We start from the raw sequence: 27,940 nt of genomic DNA, 5'->3' as shown, positions 1-27,940 counted from the left end.
ACAACCATTCGAATGAGAAAAAATATTTGCAACCAACCCCTCCAAAAAGGGCTAATATCCAAAATATACAAAGAACTCATATGACTCAATAACAACAACAAAAAAACAAATGATCCAATCAAAAAATGGGCAGAGGACCTGAACACATACTTCTCCCTAGAGGACATACAAATGGCCAACAAATATATGAAAGGATGCTTAACATTGCTAGCTATTAGGGAAATGCAAATCAAAACCAGAATGAGATACCATCTCACAGCTGCTAGAATAGCTATAATCAACAGAACAAGTAATATCAAATGTTGGAGAGGATGTGGAGAAAAAGGAACCCTCATACACTGCTGGTGGGACTGCAAATTGGTACAGCCACTATGGGAAACAGTAAGGAGGTTCCTCAAAAAACTAAGAATTGATCTACCATATGAGCCAGCAATCCCTCTACTATTTACCCCTAAGACTTGAAAACCCATATCCAAAAAGATATTTGCACATCGATGTTCATAGCAGCATTATTCACAGTGGTCAGGACATGGAAGCAACCAAAGTGTCCTACAATAGATGACTGGATAAAGAAGTTGTGTTACATATATACAATGGAATATTACTCAGCCATAAGAAGAGATGAAATACTGCCATTTGCAACAACATGGATGGATCTTGAAATAATCATACTAAGCGAAATAAGCCCAATAGAAAAGGTTGAAAGTCACATGATATCACTTATATGTGGGATATAAACCTAAAAGCAACAAATGAACAGGACCAACAGAGACTCATGGACATATAATATAGACTAGTGGTTACCAGAGGGTAGGGGGTGAGGGAGGAGGGCATAAGTAGACGGTTAAAGGGGGTCAAATATAGGGGGGTGGGAGAGGGTAAAGTGGGTAAAGGGGATCAAATAGATGGAGCTAAGGAAACTGGACTTTGGGTGGTAAATACACAATAGAATATACAGATGTCAATTTATAATATACATCTGAAAATTATATAATTGTATTAACCAGTTCCTCCAATGAACTTAATTAAAAAATATTATTATAAAAAAAAAGACACACACAGACTGAAAGGAAGGGATGGAAAAAGATATTGCATGATGGACCTAGAGGGTATTGTGCTGAATGCCACATGATTTCACATACATGTGGAAACTAAAGAGCAAAACAAACAAAAACAAAAACGGAAACAAACTCATAGATACAGAGAATATTTTGAGGGCTACTAAACGGTCGGGGGATTGTGCAGATGGTGAAAAAGGGCAAAGGGATTAAGAAGTACAAATGGATAGTTAGAAAACAGACATAGACATATAAAGTGTAGCATAAGGAAAATAGTAATGTTGTAATAATTATATAGAGGGGAAGAGGAGTACTAGATTTAGTGGGGTAATCACTTTGTGAGTTATATAGATCTCTAGTCCTTATGCTGTACAAATGAAACTAATATTGTAGCCAAATATAACTGAAAAAAGAACCTCACTGAATTGTACAATGTAAATATGAACAGCTAATTGTCTATTATATTTCTATAAAGCTGGTGAAAAACAACATGATAAACAAATACAGTAAAGTTGCAGGATACAAAATCAATGTATGAAAATCCACTGTGTTCCTATCTATTAACAATGAAATTTCCGAAAAAGAAATGAAAACAACAATTTTTTGCAATTGCAACAAAAAGAATAAAATATCTAGGAATAAACTTAAAGCATGTAAAGGACCAATATGCTGAAAATTATAAGACATTATTAAAAGAAACTGAAGAATACACAAAGAAATGAAAAGACATTCTGTGTTCATGGATTAGAAGAATGAAAATAGTTAAAATAGCCATATTACCCAAAGCAATATACAGATTCAATGAAATCGCTATCAAAATCCCAATGGCATTTTTTAAAGAAATAGAACAAAAAAAATCACTAGATTTGTATGGAATCACAATAGATCCTGAATAGCCAAAGCCATCCTGAGAAAAACAACATGACTGGAGATATCATAATCCCTGACTTCAAATTATACTATAAAGTGACAATAATGAAAATAACATGGTATTGGCAGAAAAACAGACATAGAGGCCAATGGAACAGAATTGAGAGTCCAGAAATAAACCTACATGTATATGGGCAACTAAGGAGCCAAAAACATACAATGGAAAAAAGAAAACCTCTTCAATAAATGGTTCTGGGAAAATTAGAAAGCCACATGAAAAAGAATGAAACTATACTACTTGACACCATATACAAAAATTAACTCAAAATGGATCAAAGATCTAAATATAGGACCTGAAACAATTAAATACATATAAGAAAACATAAATACTAAACTTATGGACCTTGGTCTCAGAGAAGATTTTATGGATTTGACCCCAAAGGCAAGGGAAGTAAAAGCAAAAACAAATGAATGGGACTGTATCAAACTAAAAAGCTGCACAGCAAAAGAAACCATCAACAACTACAAAAAAAACTGACCAAATGGGAGAATATATCTGCAAACAATACCTCCAAAATATATAAACAACTTACGTAACTCAACAACAAAAAAAACCAATCCAATTAAAAAATAGGCAGAGGACTTGAACAGATACTTTTCCCAAGAAGACACACAAATGGCCAACGGATAAATGAGAAGATGCTCAACTTCACTAGCTTTAAGGGAAATAAAAATCAAAATCATAATGAGGTGCCACTTCATTGTGATTTTGGAATGGGAGGAAAGGGAAGAAAGGGGAGGTAGAAAAGGATGAAGGGAGTCAAATATATGGTGACAGAAGATTTGACTTTAGGTGGATGTGTTATAGAATCATACACTTAAAACCTATATAATTTTATTAACCAATGTCACCCCAATAAATTTAATAAGAAATAAATTAAAAAAAACAATCAACATCAAATTCATCTATAACAATTAATTTCAAGCCTAAACTCTCATGTAGTAGAGAGATGTGGATGTCCCTAAGATCTAACTAGTAGTTTCCAAAGATACACCTTAGGGTTGTTGTCCAATAGAGTAGCCACTAGCCACATGTGGCCACTGAGCAACTGAAATGTGGCCACTATGAATTTAGATACATTGTAAATGTAAAATACATATCAGATTTTGAAGATGTAGTATGGAGGGAAAAGTAAAGCACATTATTAATAGTTTTTTCTTGATTATATATTAAATAGGGTTAAATATAGTATTAAAATAAAAAAATACAAACTTTATGACTTGTTCTTTAAAAGCATGATATTAGTTTTTATATAAAATGGAAGAACCAAAAGTAGCTACAGTGCATATCACTGAGGTGAAGATGGGCTTGAAGAACATACTAACCATTCACATGAAAGGCAAACATTAAAAATAGTACATTTATTTTAGTCTGAAAAAGATTATAAGGCTTATTTATTTGTAAAAATAATAACTTTCTTAAATATTACTCATTTAAAACTTATTAGCAATTTTACTTGAGAAATATGAACATTAAGAGAAACGTAATTAAAATATCAATACTGAAATTTACACAGTAGTTAATACTAATACACAGAGAAGAACATGTACATCTTTCCTAGTAATCAGAAAAATGGAAATTAAAGCAAACTACTAAAATAGTATAACAACAACAACAAAAAAACTACTAAGATAGTGTAACAAATGCTACTAATGTGGCAAAACAGTGTGCTTTTACATTGCTTATGTGATTGAAAATTCACACATCTTTTTGCAAAGGAATGGAAGTACTGAGGCACTATAAGGATCACATCTTCTGATGTATTAATATTACTGAAGACTTATCCCTAGGAAATAATCTAACAGAGGTAAAAAGCCTCCTATACAGAGCACTGTATAGAACAGCAAAACCATGCTGACAAAAGGAAGCAATAATAATGACAACTTCTAGTCATTCTTTCAAATCTTTCTCCAGAAAAAGACATAATTGTCTAAAAGTTCTATCGAATCAAGTCATTCATGCTTAAAACTTCCTTTGCATGTGTGATAACATTCAAATTCCTGGCACAGAGACCTTCAGAGCCTAGCCCAGCCTATCTTTTTCTCCCCAACTGCAATTCATAGTTCAACAAAGGATATCCGGTCTTCTCTCTTTGTTCTTTGCTGGGCAAGCTTCTTATCCCTTCGAGGCCCAGATGAAATGTCATCTCCTCTAAGAAGCTTACCTAAGTCTCTCCTGGCACCCCCTCAGTCATGCTCCAAAGTACTTTGTATGTAATCTCTGAAATAGTATTTTTCACTTTAGACTAATATTTAAGTTTATCTTTTCTAGTATTCTTTAAGGACAGGACAATGCTAGTTAGCTCCAGAGCCTGGCATATCAATTAAAATGTTGAATATATAATTACTTTTTATATGCCTTTTTATCTAACTCTACCACTTTCCAAGAGGTATCACATATTTTTATTTACCCTGCAAGGTGGAGAAGGCTAGTATTATCTCTATTTTTCCAAGTGACAACTGAAGCTCAGATTTAGTGAATTGCTCAGAGTAACAGAACTAATAGATGGCAGAGGTAGAATTGAATTCTTGCTTCTAACTCCTTGCAAGTGCTTTTCTAAAACCACTTTCTGGTTTTTATCTTAGCTCTCCCATTAAAAATATGGGGCTGGGTACAATTAAGAAGGATTTAGTTCTCACATCACAATTCCCTCACATAGCAGGGCTTGTTGAATTAATATGTGAATAAATATCCAAAAAAGATGAAACTGTTACCTAACATGTTATGCCAAGTCTTTTTTCTAACATTGTGTGAGTTGGACCTTAGTTTCCTGACCTATAAAAGGGATGACCAAATGCTACATCAGACTCTCACCTATATGCTATTAAAAATTTACTAGACTTTACCCCAATCATATAATCAGTATATGTGAGAACGAGACTCGAAGATATAGGTTTCACTTGCTCCCCTGGTGATTCTGCAGCCTCACCAGTTTGAGAATCCCTAGACTACATGACTTGTAAGTTTTCCTCTAGCTCTAACATTCTATGCTTCTTAAAAGAAAAACATCTATCCCTCAAATGCAAAACACCTGAAATCACTCTTTACTCATTACGAATGAATACAACATGCCATTTATGTTACACAGGCTACTAAATTAAATCTAACAACTATCCAGTAAAGCCAAATAATTCAGTAGGAATAAAGTATGCACTCATGTGCCAGACACTCCACTCACTTTCCAAGTTTTCTTGTATTATTTTTCAGGTCTGCCACAGTTACCTTGCTAACTACAAAGGTAATGGAGGAATGAATCTAATCATTTATGTAAAGCCCATCATGTGTCAGATACTCTGCTATGCCTCTTATATACACTGACCCATTTAATCCTAACAACAAAGGACACAGAACCCCAGACTAACAGGGATGAAGTAACAATAAATTATGGGGCAAGATTTTGACCTAAGCTGTGTAGTCCTGTCTTTCTTTTCTGCCTAATCAACCAAGTACCAATGTTAAAGGTTGTTTAATTCATTTGAAACACGTAAATAAATGAGGAAGGATTTTAAAAATCTATAAATTATTAAAGTCCACCCACAGAAGTATTGTACACAAAACCTAGGGAAGAAGCATATTACTCTGTAGCATAGAAAACAGAGAGGCAACTGAGCAGAGCAGTTAAGACCATTAGCTCTGAGCCAAACCACCTGGGTTAGAATCTCAGTTCTGCTCCTTACCAGCTGTGTGACCTTGTTCAAGTTACTTAATATTTCTATATCTCAGTTTCTTCCTCTATAAAATGGAAATAAAAGAGTCTGCCTCTTAGAATGGTTATGAGGATCAAATGAGGTAATAAATGTTAATAAAGATCCTAGAACAGTACCCATAGTAAGGACTCAAATGTTCAGTTATTATTACTACTACCAGCATTATTTATGATTCTATCTTCATGCCTTTGTTAAAACATATAAAAGTACTGATTTATGCCCAACCATGACTCTTATATTTGCTGATTCTTCATAAAAGCAGGAGGCCTCTGGAGTCAGACAAAAATCCTAATTCCTTAGAGTCCCCATTTGTAAAATGAAAAAAATTAACAAAGGTTCTGATGAGGACTAAGTAAATGGAAAACATTTAGCATGGTGCCTGGTCCACACAAAATTCCAATAAATGTTAGTTGCTATTATTATTTTGAATAATGTAGCTACAGCTACAGCTAGGATATAGCCCTATTTCTCCATCAGCTTTTTTTCTTTTCTCATGTGAGTCAGCACCAGTTTTCAATGCAAATTCATTAACTATTATGGCAATGCATTGAGTAAAGCGCAGATGAGAAAATTCTCCATCCTCAAGCAATTTTTAATATAGTTGAAACAACATAACTTACAATTTAAGGCAAACTAAATTTAAATTGTCTTACAATTAAAACAAGCTTTGGGAAGTGCTCATTAGAGGTTCCAAGTATTAAGTTCACCGGATAAAGTTAAGCATTCACATGGGAGTAGGAGCGTAGGACTAGATTTTCTAGTGAAGGGGACACTAAAGCTGGCACGTGTTCCCTTTCCCTGGAATGCCCTATACCCACCTCCTTTCTACTCATCTTTCAATGCTTAATTCCAGAGTCATCTCTTCTGGGAAGTCTTCTCTGATGCCTTAGACTGAAGTGAGTGTCCTTTCTCTGAGCTCTCTATTATAGCATTTACCATTCTAAATATCACTGGCTTACTTGTCACTCTCAGTGAACTATGACCTCCATAAGGAGAGATTGTAGCTTGTCCATTTTAGTATTCCCAGCATCCAGTACCTACCAGGCACTCAATAAATGCTTGTTAAATTAGAAAATTTCAACAAGTAGAGGATATGGCTGGGACATTCTAAACAGGGTAATGACATAAACAATGACATGGAAGCGGAAAAGCACAGGACCTGTGTGAGATTAGTGACTGGTCTTTACCAGATGAACTATTTCAGGAAGAGACAAGAGTAAGTGTAGTGAGAGACGGATAGAAAGTAAGTAGGGCCAGATTGTAGAAGGCCACCTTTCAAAGTCTACCTACAACATAAGTCACTAATTTTTAATAGTTGTAAAAATATCAAGTGCTAGGATAAAGGATTCAATCACCGCTGAATACAGGATCATTTTATATATTCCACCATAGGCTAGTCCTATGGCCTTTATTTGCCTAGGACTGTTATAGTTTACACTTATCATCCCAACTTAGTAATTAACAGCATCCTTTTCATTCTCCAAAGTGCATACATTTGGATGATAAAATGTGGTCATTCTAACTAAAGGAGAGATCTGTATCCCTACTATAGGTTATATAACTAGTTACAATGAAAGTCTGTTAATTTCTAAATCTGCAAAGATTAGGAAGGAAAAAAATGTAAGTAAATGGGGACAAACTGAACAAACTATAGTAATCATATAAAAATATCTGAAATAGGTTATATACGTAAAGGAAAAAAGTTGCACTTTTGCTAAAGTAGTTAACTTATTGTCAACTTTCTTTCCCCATTTCTCTTAGTTTTACATTCATAACTGGATTACTCTTTTAATTTTGTTGCTTATTTATAAATAAAATGTAAAAACATGTATTATAAATTTTACACATAAAATTATTCTAGAATACTTTGGCAATGTTATGTAATACAAATCTATCATGTTACTACTACACTAGAAAACAAATGTCTTTATTTGAAAACTTCTTAAGTAAAAGCCTTAAAATGTGACTACAGAGTCAATGTCAGTTTTTTGCCCTCTTCTTGACTAACCAGACCTTAATTTCCTGAGGGACAATATGCTAATTAAAAGTAATTATCTCCTCAGACCTTGTAGCTACAAATAGCCATGTGACCAAATTCTGGCCAATGAGTTACAAGTGGAAGAATTTTAAAAATGATTGTTCTCTTGATAAAAAGAGAAAGACAGCTGGTCCATGCTTTCCGCCATTTGCCCTCTGCTTTTCTCCTTCCTGCAGACTTGACATAACGACTTGGAGCAAGGAGTCTGCAACCATGAGAAACAATCACATGCTAAAAATGGCAGACAACCTTCTTTCTGAGAAGATTTGCACAGATAATTAACAGTTAGTTGACAGTTTCAAACTCTTGTGGTGGTAAGACCATCATAATACAAAATTCCACTTAGTAAAGTTTTAGGTGACCAGTGGCTTTGCCAATTAAGTCTGCTTGTCCTGGCCCAATCCCTAGGACAGTTTGAGAGCCTCGTGCAATCTGAATATGTCCAGTATCTTGGATTAAATTTACAGTCGGTCCCAGAATTTTTGCATGGATCAATAATTAAACCAGAGTTTCTTCATCAGGGGCTTTGACCACCACTTTGGGTTGTTTACAACATTCCTGTTGTTTGAGCAATTCAGGCTTTCTCCTTTGAATCTGCTTGTAGGCAGAAACAGCAGCATAAAAGCACTGGGCAACCACTTACTCTTTTTTTCATCTTTAAGTCACTTCGAACCACAAGAATCATTTTGTACTTCCCACTCTCTCCTAAGATGCTTGCTTCAGTTCTAGTCTGTCTGTCTCACTCACTGAGCTTTTGGGGATCATCTCAAAGTGTAATGATCCCACTCCAGCACATGCCACAAACAACTGCCACAGCCAAGCTGCATACACCAGGATAAGCCAAATATTCCATAACCAAGAGTTTGGAGAGCAACTAGAGCACCTCTCCTCCACTTCAGGTGAGTCTTTGCATTCTTCACTTTTGAGTAGCAAACATGCTTATCAATAAAGATAACTTTTAAAAAATCTTTTTCTGGACTAGATCATAATATTTAAACATATATTATGATTAACCTGCAGACATTTTTAATAAATAAGAACACCATAAATATTTGTTGGCCTGACAAATTTGTTAGTTCTAAGACTATCAGAACAATATAAATTACCCTGCTGGAGTTGAAAAACACATATGACAGCTGAAATGACAAATGCAGTATTTGTATATACATTTATAGTTCTTTTGGTAAGAAACTAAGTCAAGAAGACCTGAATCAATGGTTTTAAGAAAAACAAATAGATAATTCACTAATACGCTTTATCCGTTTTTTATCCTACAGAAATTTATAAAGAAATTTCCAGTATAAAAACTTAGTGACATCATCAGTTTTTCACTTAAAAAGAAAATAAACGTGCATGTAAAAATACCACTATTTTTTTTCCTCTCTTTAATTCCTGCCCCCTCAACATCCACCCCTGACCTATGGATGTTGCCGTATCCCCTTAAGAACTGGATCTCTGAACTGGATCTCTGAAGGAGGGGCGTCTCCTCCCATGCACTTGCGGCACGCACCCAGGGCCTGGCACACCTGGGTATATAGTTCATGGCTCCACCTGGGGTGCGAACCTAGGACCTTCTGCGTGTAAAGCAGACGTGCTAATCACTACACTATGGAGCCACCCTCAAATACCATTGACTCTTGATTAAAATATTCATAGAAAATATTAGTGGCAAAATTAAATCAAAATAAGAGATGGCCTAAACCAGTGTTTCACATTCTATGTTTTGGAGAAAAATAGAATCTGAGCCTATTTTATGAAAAATGGGTATGACATTAAATGAATTTTAATTAATGATAGTTTGAACAGGTTAGACACATTTCTTTATTTCTTTCTTATAGGCTTTAATGTGATAACGTGCATTGTGAATTCCCAAAGGAGGTATGTGAAATGCAGCGTGTCCCAACTTATTTCAGTCTGAGCATCTCACAGGACCTGGTTAAGTGGGTCACAATTCAGGAAACACTGTTGCAGGATGATAGCACGAGCCAAATCAAATCAGGTTTTTCCTACGTATTTTATTTACATATTTCTGGAGAAGGTAATTATGCCTTTTATTTAAAATATTTCCTTTAAAAATATAAATGAGACTCTAAATTGTTAGTAAATTTTGACTTATCAAGGAAAAATAAATATTGCTCAGATTTTCAGACTTATAAGATAAATTAGAGTATATGTAGAGCCACCCACCTTCTAAAAATAATCAACTACTAAAATCTGTGGGGGATAAATGCAACCAATTATGACTCCTTTCTTTAGTGTAAAGAGACTCAGAATTTAGTTCTGTACTCTCATGCATAATAATCATAGTACTTTGAACAAATCGCATACCATCTCAAAAGCTTTATTTCGTTAACTATAAAGTACTATACAGCATAAAGTTGGACAGCATGAACTCTATGAAATTTTTTAGCTCTAAAAATGGGACTTTTCCAACTTATTTCACTTAATATTTATTAAACAAAATAATATTTATTAAATATTTGTTTAATACTTATTAAACAAAATTACACATTTTCAAAATCATCATGAAGTATACATTGTTTGCATAATACCTCTCTCATATTTATCGCTTAAAACTTTAAATGTGCAATTCATTTTGGTAAAAAGCAGATTTTTATGTCCTTGTAAAGTCTGAAGCATAACTATATTTAAAACACATATATGTCTATGGACTGGGGGAAGAGGGACAATGGACCACAGTTTAGTAATTCTTAAAAGTAATACCTGAATACTTGAAAGCAAATTATTATCATTCAACCAGAAGCAAAGCAAATGAACACATTGTGTCCTTTAAATTGTTAATTATTTTCAAAAGCAAAGTTTAGCTTTAACATAATAAAAGAACAATGTTCCTGTTGACAAGTAGAAAGATGTAATAATAATGACATCTAACAAATGTTCTTTATGACATGATACTATATATAGAGAACCCTAAAGAGTCCACCAAAAAACTGTTAGAACTGACCAACGAATTCAGTAAAGTAGCAGGTTACAAAATAAATATTCAGAAGTCAGTGGCAGTTTTATACACCAATGATGAACTTTCGGAAAGAGAAATTAAGAAAACAATCCCATTTACAATTGCATTGAAAAAATAAAATATCTGGGAATCAAATTAACCAAGGAAGTAGAAGACCTGTTCTCAGAAAATTCTAAGTCATTGAAAAAAGAAATTGAAGAAGATACAAATAAATGGAAGCATATACCATGCTCATGGGTAGGAAGAATCAACATTATTAAAATGGCCATACTACCCAAAGCAGTCTATAGATTCAATTCAATGCCTATCAAAATACTAATGGCATTTTTCAGAGTTAGAATAAATAATCTTAAAATTTATATGGAACCACAAAAGACCCTGAACAGCCACAGCAATCTTGAGAAGGAAGAACAAAGTTGGAGGTATCACCTACCCAATATCAAACTATACTACAAGGCTACAGTAATCAAAACAGCATGCTACTGGTATAAAAACAGATACATTGATCAATGGACGAGAATAGAGAACTCAGAAATAGATCCACACTTATACACTCTCTTAATATATGACAAAGGAGGTAAGACTATACAATGGGGTAAAGATAGTTTCTTCAATAAATGGTGCTGGGAAAATTGGACAGATACATGCAAAAAGAAAAAAGAAAAGGAACTGGACCACCTTCTTACACTGTATACAAGAATAAACTCAAAATGGATTAAAGACTTAAATGTAAGACCTAAAACCATGAAACTTCTAGGAGAAAACATAGGCAGTAAGCTCTTTGATATTGGTAACAGGAATTTCTTTTCAGATATATCTTCTAGGGCAAGGGAAACAAAAGAAAAAATAAACAAATGGGACTACATTGAACTAAAACTTTGTACAGCAAAGGAAACTATCAACAAAATAAAAAGACAATCGACTGATTGGGAGAAGATATTCACTAATGATACATCTAATAAGAGGTTAATATCCAAAATATATAAAGAACTCATACAACTCAACAAGAAAAAAACAAACAATACAATTAAAAAATGGGCAGAAGACCTGAACAGATACTTCTCCAAAGAGGAAATACAGATGGCCAATAGACATATGAAAAGATAGTCAAGGTCACTAATCATCAGAGAAATGAAAATTAAAACCACAATGAGCTATCACCTGACACCCGTCAGAATGGCTATCATTGATAAAGCAAAGAACAAGTATTGGCGAGGATGTGGAGAAAAGAGAACCCTCATACATTGTTGGTGGGATTGCAAATTGGTACAGACGCTAGGGAAAACAGTCTGGAGTTTGCTCAAAATTAAAAATGGATATACCTTTTGACCCAGCAATTGCACTTCTGGGTATTTATCCAAAGAAAATCAAAACGATAATTTATAAAGATCTAGGCACCCCAATATTCATGGCAGCACAATTTACAATAGTCAATATATGGAAGCAACCTAAATGCCCAACAACAGATGATTGGATAAAGAAGTTATGGTTCATATATACAACGGAATATTACTCAGTCATTAAAAAAAAAAAAAGAAATCCTCTCATTTGCAACGACATGGATGTACCTAGAAGTTATTATGCTGAGTGAAATAAGTCAGACAGAGAAAAGTAAATATCACTTGATTTCACTCATAAGTGGAATCTAAGGAACAAAAAGAACAAACTAATCAAAAACAGACTCACTAATATAGAGGAAAATTTGGTGACAGACAGAGGGGAGGGAGTTTGGGGGGCTGGGAGAATGGGGTGAAGGGTTAAAGAAGTACAAATTAGCTGACAGATGGTCACAGGGATAGGGGGCATGGCACAGAGCATGCAGTTAGCATTAATATATTGGCTAGGTGGAAAACCAGAGGAGAGAAGGAGCAATTAGGGAGATTGTTTTATAAACTATATAAATGTCTAACCAATGTACTATATACTTAAAAATAATAAAATTTTAAAAAAAGAAATTTTAATTATTTACCTGTAATGGACCCAAGATAGAGCTTGTTGTATACATGAAAAAGAGACGAAGATAGCTCAGAACATTTGCAAATGCAAAAAGCCCTTCTGCCACCAGTGTAGGATGGAATGCATCCCAGTCCTTCCGATCAGCAAAATCATGAAACTAAGGTTAGAAAGAAAAAGCCAAAGGTAAATAGCTCTCTCAATTTAGGAATATAAAAACAAACATTCTGATTTAAAAAACTATTTTAATTATGACTCCCTCCTTGTGAGAGATCTCTATTTATGTTTTATAAAGTTCTCTTCTTTTAATAGAAATAACATTGTTTTAATTAAATAAAAGATTCCTACAGAGATGAGGCAATATCGCTTACTCTATATATGGTTTTCTCAGAAATTCTTAGGTTTTAAAAAATTAAACAATTAAAAAAATTGTCATTAGTGCTCATTTCGGCAGCACATATACTAAAAAACTGTCATTAAACTTTTTATGAATGAAATGTTTGTTAGTTTTCTTTAAATTCCACAACACAAACTTACGTACTTTTGCATGTCAATTAATAAGCTATCATATTAAATTAACCTAGCCTCTAACTCAGGATTCTAGAACAAACTATAGAGATTCTTCTCCTTTCTAAATACCAAGAAAAAGAGTGCATTGTTATCCCTAGACGTAGAGTGGCCACATGTTCCAATTGCCTGGGATAGTCACAGATTATATACCAGTTTTCCTAGCATAATAATTAATAGCATCTGTCCCCTTTCACTCTCAAAAAATCCTGGTTTGGATAATAAATTATCTAGGAATCCCACTTGTAGAACTAAAGAGACCAGCTAGAAAAAAAACAAAAACAAAAAACAAACAAACAAACAAACAAAAAACAAAAAAAAAAACAACTACCCTCAATCTCTTTATTGAATCATATATCTATATATGAGCAATTTTTATTTTCTTAGTAATTTTGCAACTCTGGGTATTGAACATACCTAACAAACATATTCCATACTACCAATTACTTAAATAAATAGAGGGTTTTTTTTTTAATAAAGTAAAATGATGTAAGGATAACCAGTTTGCTTTCTCTAAAGTCTATAAATTAGTAAAAAAAAAAACCAGAAAATATCATATTTTTTAGTTCCTTGAATGTGACACCTCAGAAGAATGCTAAACTCAAGGTTTAAACAAAGATAGTTAACATAAAATCCATTGCCTTTTCTGGGCTTGGGGTAGCTTAAAGCTTTATAAAAGTAAAATTGTAGGATGTCTATAAGGCTAGATTTTTGTCAATTCTAAATTTAAAAATATAGGCATCAGAAAAATAATTACATATACAGTAACCACTTTTTAAGCTGTATAACATAATAATCATAATTTAGAATGTGTAAAACATTATATAATGGATTCCATTCAGATAAACCTCTTTTCTGGCAGATGTAAAAATATCTAACGCTAATCAATTTAAGTAAGTTTATGTTTTCATTTTAAGTATATACAGGTTAATGAAGTAAATAAACCTGGCTCAGATATAAGGAATTGGCATTTGGTAGAAAGAAAATGCCTAAACAGACCTGGATTTAAATCCGGTCTTGGTTTCTTACTGTGTGGTCTCGGACAAGTTACTTAGTATTACTGAGCTTCATTTTCCTTATTAGCAAAATAGGAATAAGGACATCTGTCTCATAGAGTCCCTGTGAGGATAAAATGAGATAAAGTATAACAAGTATCAATCATGGTGCCTGGTATTAACAAGTAACCAACATTGAAAGGTAATTAACATCCTTCCAACTATTGGAAAGGAAGGAAACACTGTACTATTCCCTTGTACAAGGATAGGTTTAAAATAAAAACACATCAGATATAGATTTGAGCCAAAGTTAACTCTGAGTTAGGTAGCTAAAAATCTCAGGTTTTTCCTAAACAAACTTCATTTGTACCTCCAATTGACATAGTTAATAGTCACCTTGTTGTGAGCAACCACTTTGAGGGCAAAGGTTGCCAAATAAAGTGAATTCATGACAAAACTGAGTTGATTACGAGATTCTTCTAAAAAGTCTTCCAACCCTTCATACCAGAGTCTTTTAATGTCTGACCAAATCATCCCTAAAAATAAGGAAGAAAAAATCAGATAATTCTCTTAATCCAAAAATAAAACAAAATAATACTTTAAGTATTAAATAACACTTGCATCAGCTATAGTCTCATTCAGAAGAAAAAAATAACTTCAGTAAAAAATTCTCAAAATTTGAAAGAAAATAACCTTAAGTTTCATATGACAATAAAATCCCAGAGAGGGATTTTAATAAGTGAGGTCAAATAAGTGTAAAAAAATAAATCGATGCTAAACACACACACACACACACACACACACACACACACACACACAGACACACACAAAGAGCTCAGTCCCTGATCCTTTTCTCTATCTACACTCACTCCTATGGTGACCTCATTCCGTCTAGTCTAATGGCTTTAAACACCACTTACGCAGTAGACTTTCAAATTTCCATCTCTAAACTCAACTTGTATTTATATAATAATTAATATCTCTAAATCTCCCTTTTAAATTCAACTTATATAGGTAGTTGGCTACTCTATGTCTCCAACTAGACATACTAAAATGTCCAAACTGAACTCCTAATCTCTGCCCTCAAATTCACTGCACTTGAAGACTCCCCCATCTCAGCTGATGGCAACTCCATCCTTCTATTTGCTCGATCCAAATGTCCTTGAATCATCCTTAACTCATATTTCTTTTAACCACACCTTCAATGCAATAGCAAAACTATCGGCTCTACTTCCAAAATATATTTAGGATCTAACCTTTCTCACTACTTCGCCTTCAAGCCACCATCCTCTCTTGCCTGGATTACATATAGCGTGCCTAGTCTCCTTCTTCTACCCTAATCTCCCTGAAATCTATTCTCAACAGAGTAACCCTTTTAAAATGCAAGTGTTACTTCTCTCCTAAAAACTCTGTAGTAACTCTGAGAGGGTTAACTGCAGCTAAGAACTTTTTCTCCATGGGAACATAACCTCATGTTATTGTCTATTAAAGTGATTTCCTTGGAAACATACTATGTTAAGAAAAATATGGAAGGACAGCTGTGTTCAACATTATAGAAATAACCACAGATTGGAACTGCATCTGGACTTGCTGTGAGTGAACTCGTAGACTTTGAAGGTATACACAGCTAAGACGATATAAAAACAGTTGAGAAACACAGGCCTCAGCTTCTCTGTGATATCTCTCTTAAGAGTGTGCCTGTAGTGGGAACTATACTCTTAGGCTTGATAAGACATAGTTCCTGCTAGATTTGAGGTTTCTCTAGCTGGGGTAGCCTCCAACCATCCATATGGCCTCATTCCATACAATTGAGTGTGCCCGCTATAAGGCTGAGAAGCAGCCCCAAACTTTTGTAAGAACTGCCAACATTTGAAGCTGTCATGCTGACATGCTGTACTTCCTGGTGCCAGGTTTCTGCCATTTTGTCCTGTGAATGTTAATGTCAGTGAGAACCCAAAACCACCACTGCCGATTGTGCAGTGGGTACTGCACCTTCCCTTATAGCTCATTTCACTCAGAGTCAGAACCAAATTCCTTACAATGGCCTAAGGCCCTACATTACCTCTCCTCTCTGACCTCCTCTTCTATCAATCTTTCCTTACACCACTCTAGTCACATAGGCCTCTTCACTCCTTGTTTTCTGAACACAAGAGTCTTAACTTCAGGCCTTTACACTGGTGCTTCCCACTGGGCGGAAGCTCCTCATCCAGATACCCATTTGGCTAACTCCCTCATTTCACGTCTTTGCCTACCACCTGCCCTTTCATCCTATTTAAAATCGTAAAGCCCATGCTCCCCCACTCACAATCTCCCAACTCTGCTTCTATCTTTCTTTTCCCTTAGTACTTACCACTTTTAAACATTGGATATAGTTTACTTATTATATTATCAGTTATCTCCCCCACCCACAACCTCCCCCACACACTTTAGGTAAGCTCTTCAAGGGTAAGAATCTTTGTTTTATTACCTAATGTCCTAAATATCCTAAATAGTGCCTGATACATAGTAGGTTCTCAAAAAAACTGCTAAGTGAATAAACATACACAAATAAAAAACAAACAAACAAACAAACAAAAACCCCTTCCTCTTTTTTGGCCAAAGGGTCTTCCATAGTTATATATTCCTAGGAACTCCAGAGAACAGCAATATAATCCAGGATAATTTTATGATACATTCCTTCATTAAGATATTTTTTAAATGATTATAAAGTAACAAAGAATAGAGTGCTGCAATATAACATATGGGTGAAGATCAAATTAAGTCAACCAGAATTGTTTTCTGGTTTACCAGTAGGCAGAATAATTCACCTGGGAAATACCTGAAGCATTCTTCAAAAACTGTTCATAATATCTTAATTATACAAGTACCTATATTTTATGTAGAAAAAACATTTAAAAATATTTTCAGATATGACAAGGAAAACACTTTAAAAAATTCCACTTGAATTTCTTTTTAAAATGAACAGATCAGGAGGAGTACTGGGAGTGGGAATAAAAAATAATAAAAATAAAACGAACAGATAAATATTACCTGAAAATGTTAAACTCAATAGTCTACATTTTATTAAGTTAAACACTATGAAACTAAAACATTAAACCAAAAAAAGATGCTTGTAAAATATGTATTTTATTTCTGTTAAATTCAATTTTATACCTAAAGGTAACTCTTGGCAAAAATTACAACATGAATTGGAGATTTTTATCAAAAAAAGCAGACATCTGAAAGAGTAGTAAGTGCCAGCATCAGGTAGTTTCTCCTGTGTAACATCTCATACCAAAATGAAGCTAATACGGTTGATGTATTTCATACCTCTTAATTGAATTGGAAGAATAAAATAATTATAACCAATACAATCACTACATAATCAATGTATTATATTTTATGGTCCTTTTGTTTTTGTTTTTTAGAATTAGTAACATTAATAAACTGTAATCTCATCATTTTGGGATTCTTCAAGGCTTACTCCTAGGTCCTCTTCTCTTTCATTTTATATTTTTTCTAGTGTCTCATTCATGTACATTGTTAACTCACACATTGTTAACTCAAGCTTAGACTTCCTCTTGAGCTCCAGACTAGGTATTCGACAGTCTGATTGACATCTCTTTTGGATATCTTGAAAGCTTTTCAATTTCAACATATCCAAAACCATGCTCAGGATCTACCCTCTCACAAATCCCTCACAACTATCTATGTTGCTTAATAATCTCCTTCTCCCTCACTCCCACATAATATGTATTTCCATTTCCTATTGGCTTTACTTTGTAAAATATCTCTCAAATCTGTTCCTTTCTCTCATTTTCTATCACAACCACCCTAAGTCCAAGGTTCCATCAGCATTCACTGGAATACTGCAACAGCCTCCTTACAGTCTCTCTCCATCTACTCTTGACACAGCCCTACCCTCCCAACCCATTTTCCACACTGTAGCCAGAATGATCTTTTCAAAAGGCAAATCTGATCATGTCACATACCTAAAAACTTCAATGGTTTTCCATTGTTCTTAGTATAGTCAAAATTACTTAAAATGGCCTATAAGGTTGTCCAGGGTCTGGGGCAACATCAATTTCTATAGCTTCTTCTTGATTCCTCTTCCCTTGCTCTCTTTGCTCCAGCCTTTATTCGGTCTCTTCTACGTACCATACTTCCTTTTGCCACGGAGCCTCTGAATGTAACTTTGATATCAGCCTGAAGTACTTTCCTCTTCCAATTCTCCTAGTTCACTCCTATTTATCCTTTAGATGTTAGCTCATTCATTACTTCCTCGAGATAGTCTTTCTGATCTCCCCAACTAAGCAAAATGCCCTTAGTAGCAATTAGCTCATTTGTGATTTTTAATTTATATGTGTGACTCTCAAGTTATTGTGTTTTGGGGATGTGTGGATTTTTTTTTTTTTTTTTTGCTTTAATTAGACCATAAGCTCCATGAGTATTGGGCCATATCTGTCTCTGCTTGTGCTTGGATAAGGTAAGTATACAACATTTAAAAAAAATATTTTTATAGTAGTTTCCTATTATATTCTAACAGTGAAAAGTTAAGTAAAAAGAAACCAGCAATAGTTGTGCATTCATCAACATATTGTTTCATTTTTCCCTACCTTGCTATTTATAATTCAACCCTGCTTTTTTTCTGGAGGGCTAAGGAAACAAACAGGAAATAAATGTACAAAAGTCATTCATTATGAGTCAAAAGTCACTGTGCTCACTGCATGAAATAATAAATTGAACCAAATAGTGCCTTTAGACAGCAGGCAAACGATTCCTACATGTTTCCTCAGAGCACATTCAGATCTATATATTTAAGGAAGCCCAGAGTGATCTAATTACATAACAGGCTCAGAAGACATCCTTAGCAGGGTTTATTCAGATCTAAAAGTTTTAAAGCAGAAGCTGTGCTGAGAAAAGTAAAATAATTCGAGGAATTTTACTGGCTTAATTCACGTTGCACTCTTCTACTGAGGCAGAATATGGTTAGAAAATTAATCATAGTGTGTGTGTGCATGAGCGTGCACACATGCAAATGTGTTCAATAATGTTATTGAAAACAGGGCCATGTGATTAAAAAGAAATAGCCATAGTTTTACCATTATGAAATGCAGTGACAGCAGCATATTCATGCTATCCAAAGAGCGGTATGAGTTCAATGAGTTTCTACTCACTGCTAAGAAATATAACTTCAACTTGATTCCTGTACAGACTTGCGTAAACTGAACCTTATTTACAAAACAAAGAAAATATTCTTTCTTTCTCACTACCATTTAAACAATAGGTTATAATGAAACAATGTAAAATTTTCTTTATGACAATCTTTCAGGAATAGTTTGAATAGAGAGATGCCTTTCAGCTTAATATTTTTTAACCTATTCAAATAACAATATAAACAAATTTTACATTGGAAAGATCTACAACAATGCAATTTGGAACTATATATGATAAAATCTAAATTATTTTGTAAAATATTAAATTTTAGATAAAATAGCAGAAACACAGAAAACAGGAAAAATTAACAAGGAGAAATTATTTAATTCTCTTTAACCCAGAGTTTAGATGTGTATTCTTTTTACTTCATCTATCTGATTTTAAACATTAATGTATCATGGGTCACATACTGCTAAAAGTAAAACACTGATTAAAATCAAGTTACTTGAAATTAACTAATTTCCAGATAAAAATAAAAATCCTAAAATATGCAAATTATTTTTATAGCTGAAGGAAAACTAAGAGTGAACATTGTAATTAACTCTTCTCAAATTATTTAATAATTGAAAAAATCAATAACATATTAACATATATGCTTTATACCATTGAAAAGACTAAATTTCAATATCATTTCATTCTATAGCAAATAGTAGAAAGATAAATGGGAAGTGCTGAGGTTAAAAACAGGGTTGAAGATCCAGAGGGAAATAAAGCAGATGTCATTAAAAGTCCATAAATAGACAATATGATTATACCTCAACTCCTCACCTCCCCCCTCCCAACCAAATAAAGGGTGAGGGCAGCAGAAGGTCATTTAAAATATTTATTATATAACATAATAACTTATTAAAAACAATTTTAATAAAATAAAATGTCATATATTTTTTAAAAATCTGTAATTTCTAATGTAATCTAGCTATCATTACAAGGAACTGATTTATAGAGTGAGTCACCAGGGAAGATGTAACTACAGAAGTTCATAGGTTCTCAAAAAGAGAACTAATAATATAACAAAATAGTTAACTCTTAAAATTCAACCAAGTATAAAATATATTACACTTTAAAATACTGAGAATAGGTTCATACTCTTATGCCAAAAAAGCAATGATCAGCAAAATCTGTTTTCCTGTTTTAATAATCATGGACAATTTTAGAGACCGAGAATAAAAACATTTTAACATGGATAAAAACTTCCATGTAATTAAGTAATATCAAATAAGAGCTCTGTTTCCTTATCATCAAGTTTAGGAATGTTTTCTTTACAAAAATGTTAGTTAAGTCTTCAATGATCATGGAAGTATTCAAATTCTTGCTGTGCAAACAGTGTAAAATTACATATGGAACACAGATGTTTATAATGCCACCAAGCAAGGGAACGTTAATGGGCTAAATAAAGGCAAAACCTTTCAAATGAACTTAATACTTACCAATAATCCAGAGTATAAGAAGATAGTCTATTCTTTCAAGGGCTGGCCCCATTGTGTTTTTCTTATCCTCATTGTAGACAAGAGAGTACAGGTTTAGTAATAGCAAGAATGTGAAATATGATGCTCCATGAATAATAAATTTCATAAAAGGTGTATGAATGATTCTGCCAAACTGAGATTTGGGAGCTATCAAATAGCAAAGTGACAAAACTGGCCAAAAGATACCAACTGTTAAAACAGTTATTATCTTCTTACAGGTAGGCTTACGTCGGTAACCTGACATCTGTCCAAACCAAACAGTGTTCAGGAACTGCTGGCAGTTAGACTGGGAGACAAACTGAAAAGAAATACACACACATAAAAAAAAAAAAGAGTAAAATAAAACCTGTAAATAGAATCTGATAATACCATTATTTAATTGATACTTAGTTTTAATAGCTTTTTTTCTTCTAAAAAAATGCAATGCTTCACTAATTTATATGTCATCCTTGCACAGGGACCATACTAACATGTGAAACAAACACAATAATAGTTTAAAACCAATTTTATACAGTCCACACAGCTTTTTATTTCCTTACACATGTAGATGTTAAGAGCATAACCTCTGGAGCCAGATTACCTAGATTCAAATCCAGGCTCTGCCACTTATTAAATGACCTTGAGTAAATTTGAATCTCTCTAAGCCTCAAATTTCCTATCTATAAAATGGAGATAATAATAGTATCTACTTCATAAACTTCTTATAAAGATTAAATGTAGGGGAGAAAAAAAATGGCATAGATGATAGAGGCTCTGTTCATCTCTCTGGTGACCAAATCAAAGTTGTGATGGAAACAAGGAGTAGCAGCAAAGAAAAACTGCCTGGGATCTAGATGAACAAGCCATACAACTAGGGAGAAATCCAAGAAAGCACTCTGCAATGGCAGAAGGTAGGATGGGGCGAGGACGCAAGGCTGCCCGGTCTAAAGCAGCTGAGTGAGATGGAGGCTGCAGCAGCGGCAGCAGCAGAAAAGCCTCTTAAAGTGGCTGTGTCTGCGAGTGGATTTTCACAGTGACGGACCTGCTCCCTCTGAGCACCAGTGCCCGACTGGCTGCGTGCAGTGGGCACGAGGGACGTACAGGGAGATATTGTCGGTGTGAGGGTCGAGGCGAGACTCACCCCGTACCGAAGTGCTAGTGGTATACATTGTTCCCTGTTGAGCCATATCCCCTCCCAGTGCACTGACACAGTGCAACCATAGCTGTGACCTCATCAAACTGGATAACAGAGGTCACTCCACCCAGAGGATTCCCTGAAACCCCACCTCTCCCAACCCTGGCCCCACCCAAGCCACATCCAGGTATATCCTCAGCAAGTCAGGTGAGCCTTGCTGAGCAGCGCCTAGACTCACACTGGAGGCAGCTGGCCTCAGTTTCTGGTATGGCCCTTTGAGGCAACTATAAGCACAGTAGATTGCTTGCTGAATCTTGACAGGTGGCCCCAGAGGGGTAGAGGCTTGGGCTAAATTTGGCCTGCAGCTGAATCCCTGTCAAGACTGTGCCACTGGACATCTACTTCACAAATTCACACTAAAAAGACCGGGAGACTGAGGAGCTTTGCTTAGTACATAGAAATAGACACGGAAAGGCAGCCAAAATAGGAAGACAAAGAAGCAGAAACCATACGACAGAACAGACCGGAGACCCAAATATAATGGAGTCAAGTAATCTAAAAGATGTAGAGTTCAAAACACTGGTTTTAAAGATGCTCAATGAACTTTTGGGAAATGTAGAGAACTCCAACAAAGAGATAAAAATGGAGATGGAGATTATAAGAAGGAACCAGTCTGAAATAGAGAACACATTATCTAAGATGAGAAGTATATTAAATGGAAGAAACAAAGGAATAAACAAAGTGAATAAAGAAGAGGATCACATGCCCTATCTAGAGGACAGGAAAGCCAATCAGGACACTCAAACAGAATGGCAAGAAAAAAGAGGCCAAGACTATAAAGATGATTTAAGGAAGATATAGGGACACTATTAAGGCTCCAAATATTTGTCTGATTGGTGTAACTGAAGAAAATCAAGATGTTGAACAGCTGTTTGAAGAGATAACAATGGAAAACTTCCCTAAACTGGTGAAGGAAATGGACATAAAACCCCAGGAAGCTCAGAGGATTCCAAAAATCAAGGATCCAAAGAGGCCCACACCAAGACACATCATAATTAAAATGCCAAAGGTAAAATATAAAGAAAAAATTTTAAAAGCAGCAAGAGAAAAACAAATAATTACATATAAGGGAATATCAATATGACTGGCAGCTGATTTCTCAAGAGAGACTATGCAGGACAGAAGGGCTTGGCCAAAGATATTAAAAGAATGAAGACCCAGGATATACAACCAAGAATAATTTATCCAGCAAAGCTATCATTGAGAGTTGAAGGACAGATAAAGAGCTTCCTAGACAAAAATAAACTAAAGGAATTTAACACCACCAAGCCAGAATTACAGGAAATGTTGAAGAGACTTCTTTAAAAAGAAAAAAACATGTATCAAAAACAGGATAAAGAATGGTAACAACTACATTCCTATCAATAAGTACCTCAAACGAAAAAGAATTAAGTGATCCAATCAAGGGATGGAGTGGCTAAAAGGATAAGAAAACAAGACCCCTATATATGAAAAGGAAGGGGATGGAAAAAGATATTGCTGTGATGAACCTAGAAGGTATTTAAGTCAGACAGAGAAAGATAAACACTATATGATTTCACCAAAATGTGGAATTTAAGGAATAAAAGAACAAACTAATAAAAAACAGACTCACAAATATAGCAGACATTTTGGTGACGGATAGAAGGGAGGGGAGTTTGAGGGGCTGGGATAATGGAATGAAGGCTTAAAGGAGTATAAATTAGTAGCTGACGGATGGTCATGGGGATGGGAAGCATGGCATAAGGAATGCAATTAGCATTAATACATTGGCTAGGTGGAGGGTCAAGGGAGGGAGGGTGCAATTGGGGGATCATTTTACTAACTATGTAGATGTCTAACCAATATACTGTATACTTGAAACTAATTAAAATTTTTAAAAAATAGATTAAATGTAAGTTCTCAGAATAGTGCCTGATTCGTAGCATACACTATTAAATATTAATTATTACTAACTTACTTAGTCATTTAATTTATAAAGACTCATAATAATGTTTATGAAATTTCAAAGTTAACAAGCACAATCCATAAAAAGAAACTTCGGTCTACAAATACCAATGATTTCATTTAAAGAAACCAAGATGTCAAGATAGCAAAGCGATCAAAGTATAAATATCAGACATATTTATGATCCATGAAAACACCAAGAATTTAAAATGCACTAAAGATACTCTTAAACCTGCTTAAAACTGAATTCTGTGTGAGAAGTAAAGGAAAAATATTCTCAAATAAGAAGAAAAGTTTAGTTCAATTATATAGAAATTAATTTATCAATATTTACAAAGCTGCTTAGTTTACAAATTCCAGAAGCAGTATTTTCTCAATATAATGCTCACATTGTGAAGTTAACTTAAGGATTCTGATAAATCCGAATACAATAATGTGATCAGGTTTGAAGTTACCAAAGTAAAGCACAAGTGGTCTTAATATCATTCAGATATTTAAATAATATGGTCAATCTTCTCTTTTAAAATGATTTACCCTGAGACAGATATAGTTTGCAGAATGCAACACTGTATTTAAAAAAAAAAAAGGCATTTCTATTGTTGTTTGTTGTGCTTATCAAGAAATTTCCTAATATACTTTGCTTTTTTGGCACTTAAATCTTCATTCTTTATGCCTCTGCTCAAATTCAGGTGTTCTTAAGGAATCTTAATTTATCCTTCAAGATGAAATACTGGAGAGAAAAACAGCTTTTTCTCCCACCAATTACCCAGTTTAGCAGCATCCCAAACTTAGTGGTTTCACCTTTCCCCCAAATATCAAAGGAATCTCAGGACTATTTGCTGTCCTTGATATCTTTCTAATATAATGATGATTTAATTAACAGTAATGTTAAATATGTAATTGGAAAGACAAAATTTCAATGAAAAATATTTAAGTTTACGGTGGATTTAAAACATAGACACAAATTTTTTGATATACCTCTTATTCTTACCCTTTGATTCAACAAGCTTCTAATTACTTTAACTAGTAATTCTGGAAGAAGTGATGCTATGTGATTTCTGAAGGTAAGTCATAAAAGGCCTTGCTGCTTCTACTTAGAAGAACGCTTGCTCTAGGAGCCATAAATTGCCATGTAAAAAGTCCTACTACCCTGAAGCCACCATGCTGTGAAGAAACCCAGGCTTCTTGTATGCACTCTGGTCGGCCCTCAGAGGCTTCTCAGACCATCTCCTCACAGCCAACCTACCACAACGGCCATGCCCTTCCATGGTTCCCGTTCTCAAGAGGCCCACTTTCTATGGACCCATCCACCTGAGCACCCAGCCAACTCAGCGCTCCATGTTTGAGTCCTCAGCTGCTGCTAGGGACAAGAGATATGTGTGAAGAAGCCTCCAGATGGTTGTAGCCCTCAATCATAAGAGGTATCTCCAGGTGAGACCCTAGACATAGTGAAGCAGGGATAAATCACCCTTGCTGTGCTCTTTCCTAATTCCTGACCTAGAGAATCCAAGGGCATAATAAAATAATTTTATAATAAAGCTATTATAAAATGATTATGAAATGTTGTTTCATGCCAGTAAGTATTAAGATAGTTTGTTATGCGGGATGAATTACCTGAATAAAGTTTACTATTTGGGAAAATATTATCTCCTCCTTTAATTGTATTTAGATATCTAGTTTAAAAAAACTAATTTACAGTCAGCTGATTTCTCAACAGAAATTTTGCAAGCCTGAAGGATTGTCAAGGAATATTCAAAATGATGAAAAACAAGGATCTACAACCAAGATTACTCTACCCAGAAAAGCGATCATTTAGAATTGAAGGAGAGATAAAGAGCTTCGCAGATAAGAAAAAGCTAAAGGAGTTCATCGCCACCAAACCAGTATTATAAGAAATGTTAAATAGACTTCTTTAAGAAGAAGAAAAAAATAAAAAATATGAATAAAAAATATCGCAAAGAAAAAAATTCTCACTGACAAAGGCAAATGCATAATAAAAGCAGTGGATCAACCAACGCTAAAGCTAGTACAAAGGTTAAAAGGCAAAAGTAAAAAAGCAGAAGTAGAAAAATGTGTAATTATGACAGTAAATTAAAGGATACACACACACACACACAAAAGAGGTAAAAAATAATGACAAAAATCATAAACATGAAGGGGGCGAGTAAAAAACAGTAGTGATTTTAGAATGTGTCTGAACTTAAGTGGTCATCAACCTAAAACAGACTGCTATAAACAGAGCCTGGTATACATGAAGCAATGGCAACCGCAAACCAAAAATCTAAAAGAGATATATAAGAAATAAAGAGAAAGAAATCCAAACATAATACTATAGAAAGTCATCAACAAACAAGAGAAGAGAGGAGGGGAATATGAAAGGAACAGAGAAAAACAATCAGAAAACAATAAAGTGGCAATACACACCTATCAATAATTACTTTAATGGAAATATGTTAAATGTGCCAATGAAAAGATAAATGGATAAAGAAAATGTGGCACATATATACAATGGAATATTGCTCATCCATAAAAAAGAATGAAATCTTAGCATTTGCGACAACATGGATGGACCTAGAGGGTATTATGCTAAGTGAAACAAGTCAAACAAATACCATATGATCTCACTTACACGGGGAATCTAAAAATCAAAATAAATGAACAAACAAAACAAACTTATAGACACAAAGAACAAACTGATGGTTGCTGGGTGGGAGAGGGTTTAGAGAAGCTGGGTAAGAAAGATGAAGGAATTAAGAAGTACAAATTGGCAATTAAAAAATAGTCACAGGGATATAAAGTACAGCTTAGGGTGTATAGTCAAAAATATTGGAATAACTATATATGGTGTCAGGAGGATGCAAGACTTATCAGGAGATCATTTTGGAAGTTATATAAATATCTAACCACTATGCTGTATACCTGAAACTAATACAATACTGAATGTTGACTGTAATAAAATAAAATTTTAAAAAAGCCTAATTTGTATTTTTATTCAACCTTAAAATAATAGAGTATCTTCCTTTTAACTAAAAATATTACTATTTCTTCTTGTTTCTTTTTCTTTCATCTTCTTTAGAATGGAACATTTGGTTTTCTTCTGTGTGTCCTTCAGGGATATAAAGGTATCATTGGGAAACTGCTTTTTAGATTTTTCTTCCCTAGCCAGGATAACTTTGGTTCTTTCCACCTTTCTTTGATGTTCTTTTTCCAATTACTTAAGCTGATTTTGTACTTTGTTTTCCCTTTATTCTATCATTTTCTAGAATTTCATCTCTATTTTAAATTGTGGAACACAGAAGTAAATAAATTAACTTAAGATCTAGTCAATGTCTAGTCAAAATATATATGAAGAAGATTACATCAGGGTTTCTATTCCCTGTTTCTACTTATACAAATTAGCATGTATTTCCTTTTTTAAGCCACATAGATATTTTGTTGATTTATAGTTTATAGCTATATTGATCCAAATTCTTATACTTAATTTTTTTTTTTTTTTTTTTTGCCTATAAATATTCTACCTTAAGTAAGAACCTTGGAGTACTACAAAAAATATAGAATTTGAAGCCAGAGACCTGGATAATCAATATACTACCTAGGTAATCCTAAAGTAAACATCTTAAAATTCCTGTATCACTTTCCTGGGTCACAGAGCTATTGTAAGGCTCAAATATTCAACCAAGATAATAAAAAAATTCTGTTCATAGCACCAAAGGTCCTGTATTTTGCCCTTTTACCATTATCTATTTCAGGCTCCACTTTTATGTTACTGTAAATTTGATAAACAAGTCTTATTCTAACATCTATGATGATAATAAAATAATGGGTCTTAGAAGTAATACCTTAAAATACCATTTACCAATATTCCATACTATCAACTGAATATCATTGTCTATACATAAATACCCATGTTTAGTAAATTGTCCTTAAAATGAAATTTAAAATGAATATC

General features: G+C 34.1%; 1 protein-coding gene and 1 pseudogene across 6 annotated transcripts in view; both read right to left on the bottom strand.

The window, feature by feature from the left end:
* The window catches only part of TRPC1 (transient receptor potential cation channel subfamily C member 1), an 89,186-nt gene that overhangs the window by 18,088 nt on the left and 43,158 nt on the right, over positions 1 to 27,940 (bottom strand). For 5 of the 6 annotated variants that reach the window (XM_039876481.1, XM_039876486.1, XM_039876484.1 and 2 more), the window contains 3 exons: positions 20,853 to 21,207; positions 14,626 to 14,765; positions 12,684 to 12,827 (listed from right to left, as the gene is read on the bottom strand). In XM_039876481.1, the coding sequence (XP_039732415.1) occupies positions 12,684 to 12,827; positions 14,626 to 14,765; positions 20,853 to 21,207 (639 nt within the window). The remainder of the gene's footprint in view (positions 1 to 12,683; positions 12,828 to 14,625; positions 14,766 to 20,852; positions 21,208 to 27,940) is intronic. The other variant, XM_039876482.1, reaches the window with a different exon arrangement.
* LOC120613836 (peptidyl-tRNA hydrolase 2, mitochondrial-like) lies at positions 7,349 to 9,277 on the bottom strand (annotated as a pseudogene).

Source organism: Pteropus medius, unplaced genomic scaffold (genome assembly GCF_902729225.1).
Source record: "Pteropus medius unplaced genomic scaffold, Ma_sr-lr_union100, whole genome shotgun sequence".
NCBI lineage: Eukaryota > Metazoa > Chordata > Mammalia > Chiroptera > Pteropodidae > Pteropus > Pteropus medius.
The sequence above is the reverse complement of the archived record's forward strand: the minus strand, read 5'-3'. Positions and strand labels throughout refer to the sequence as shown.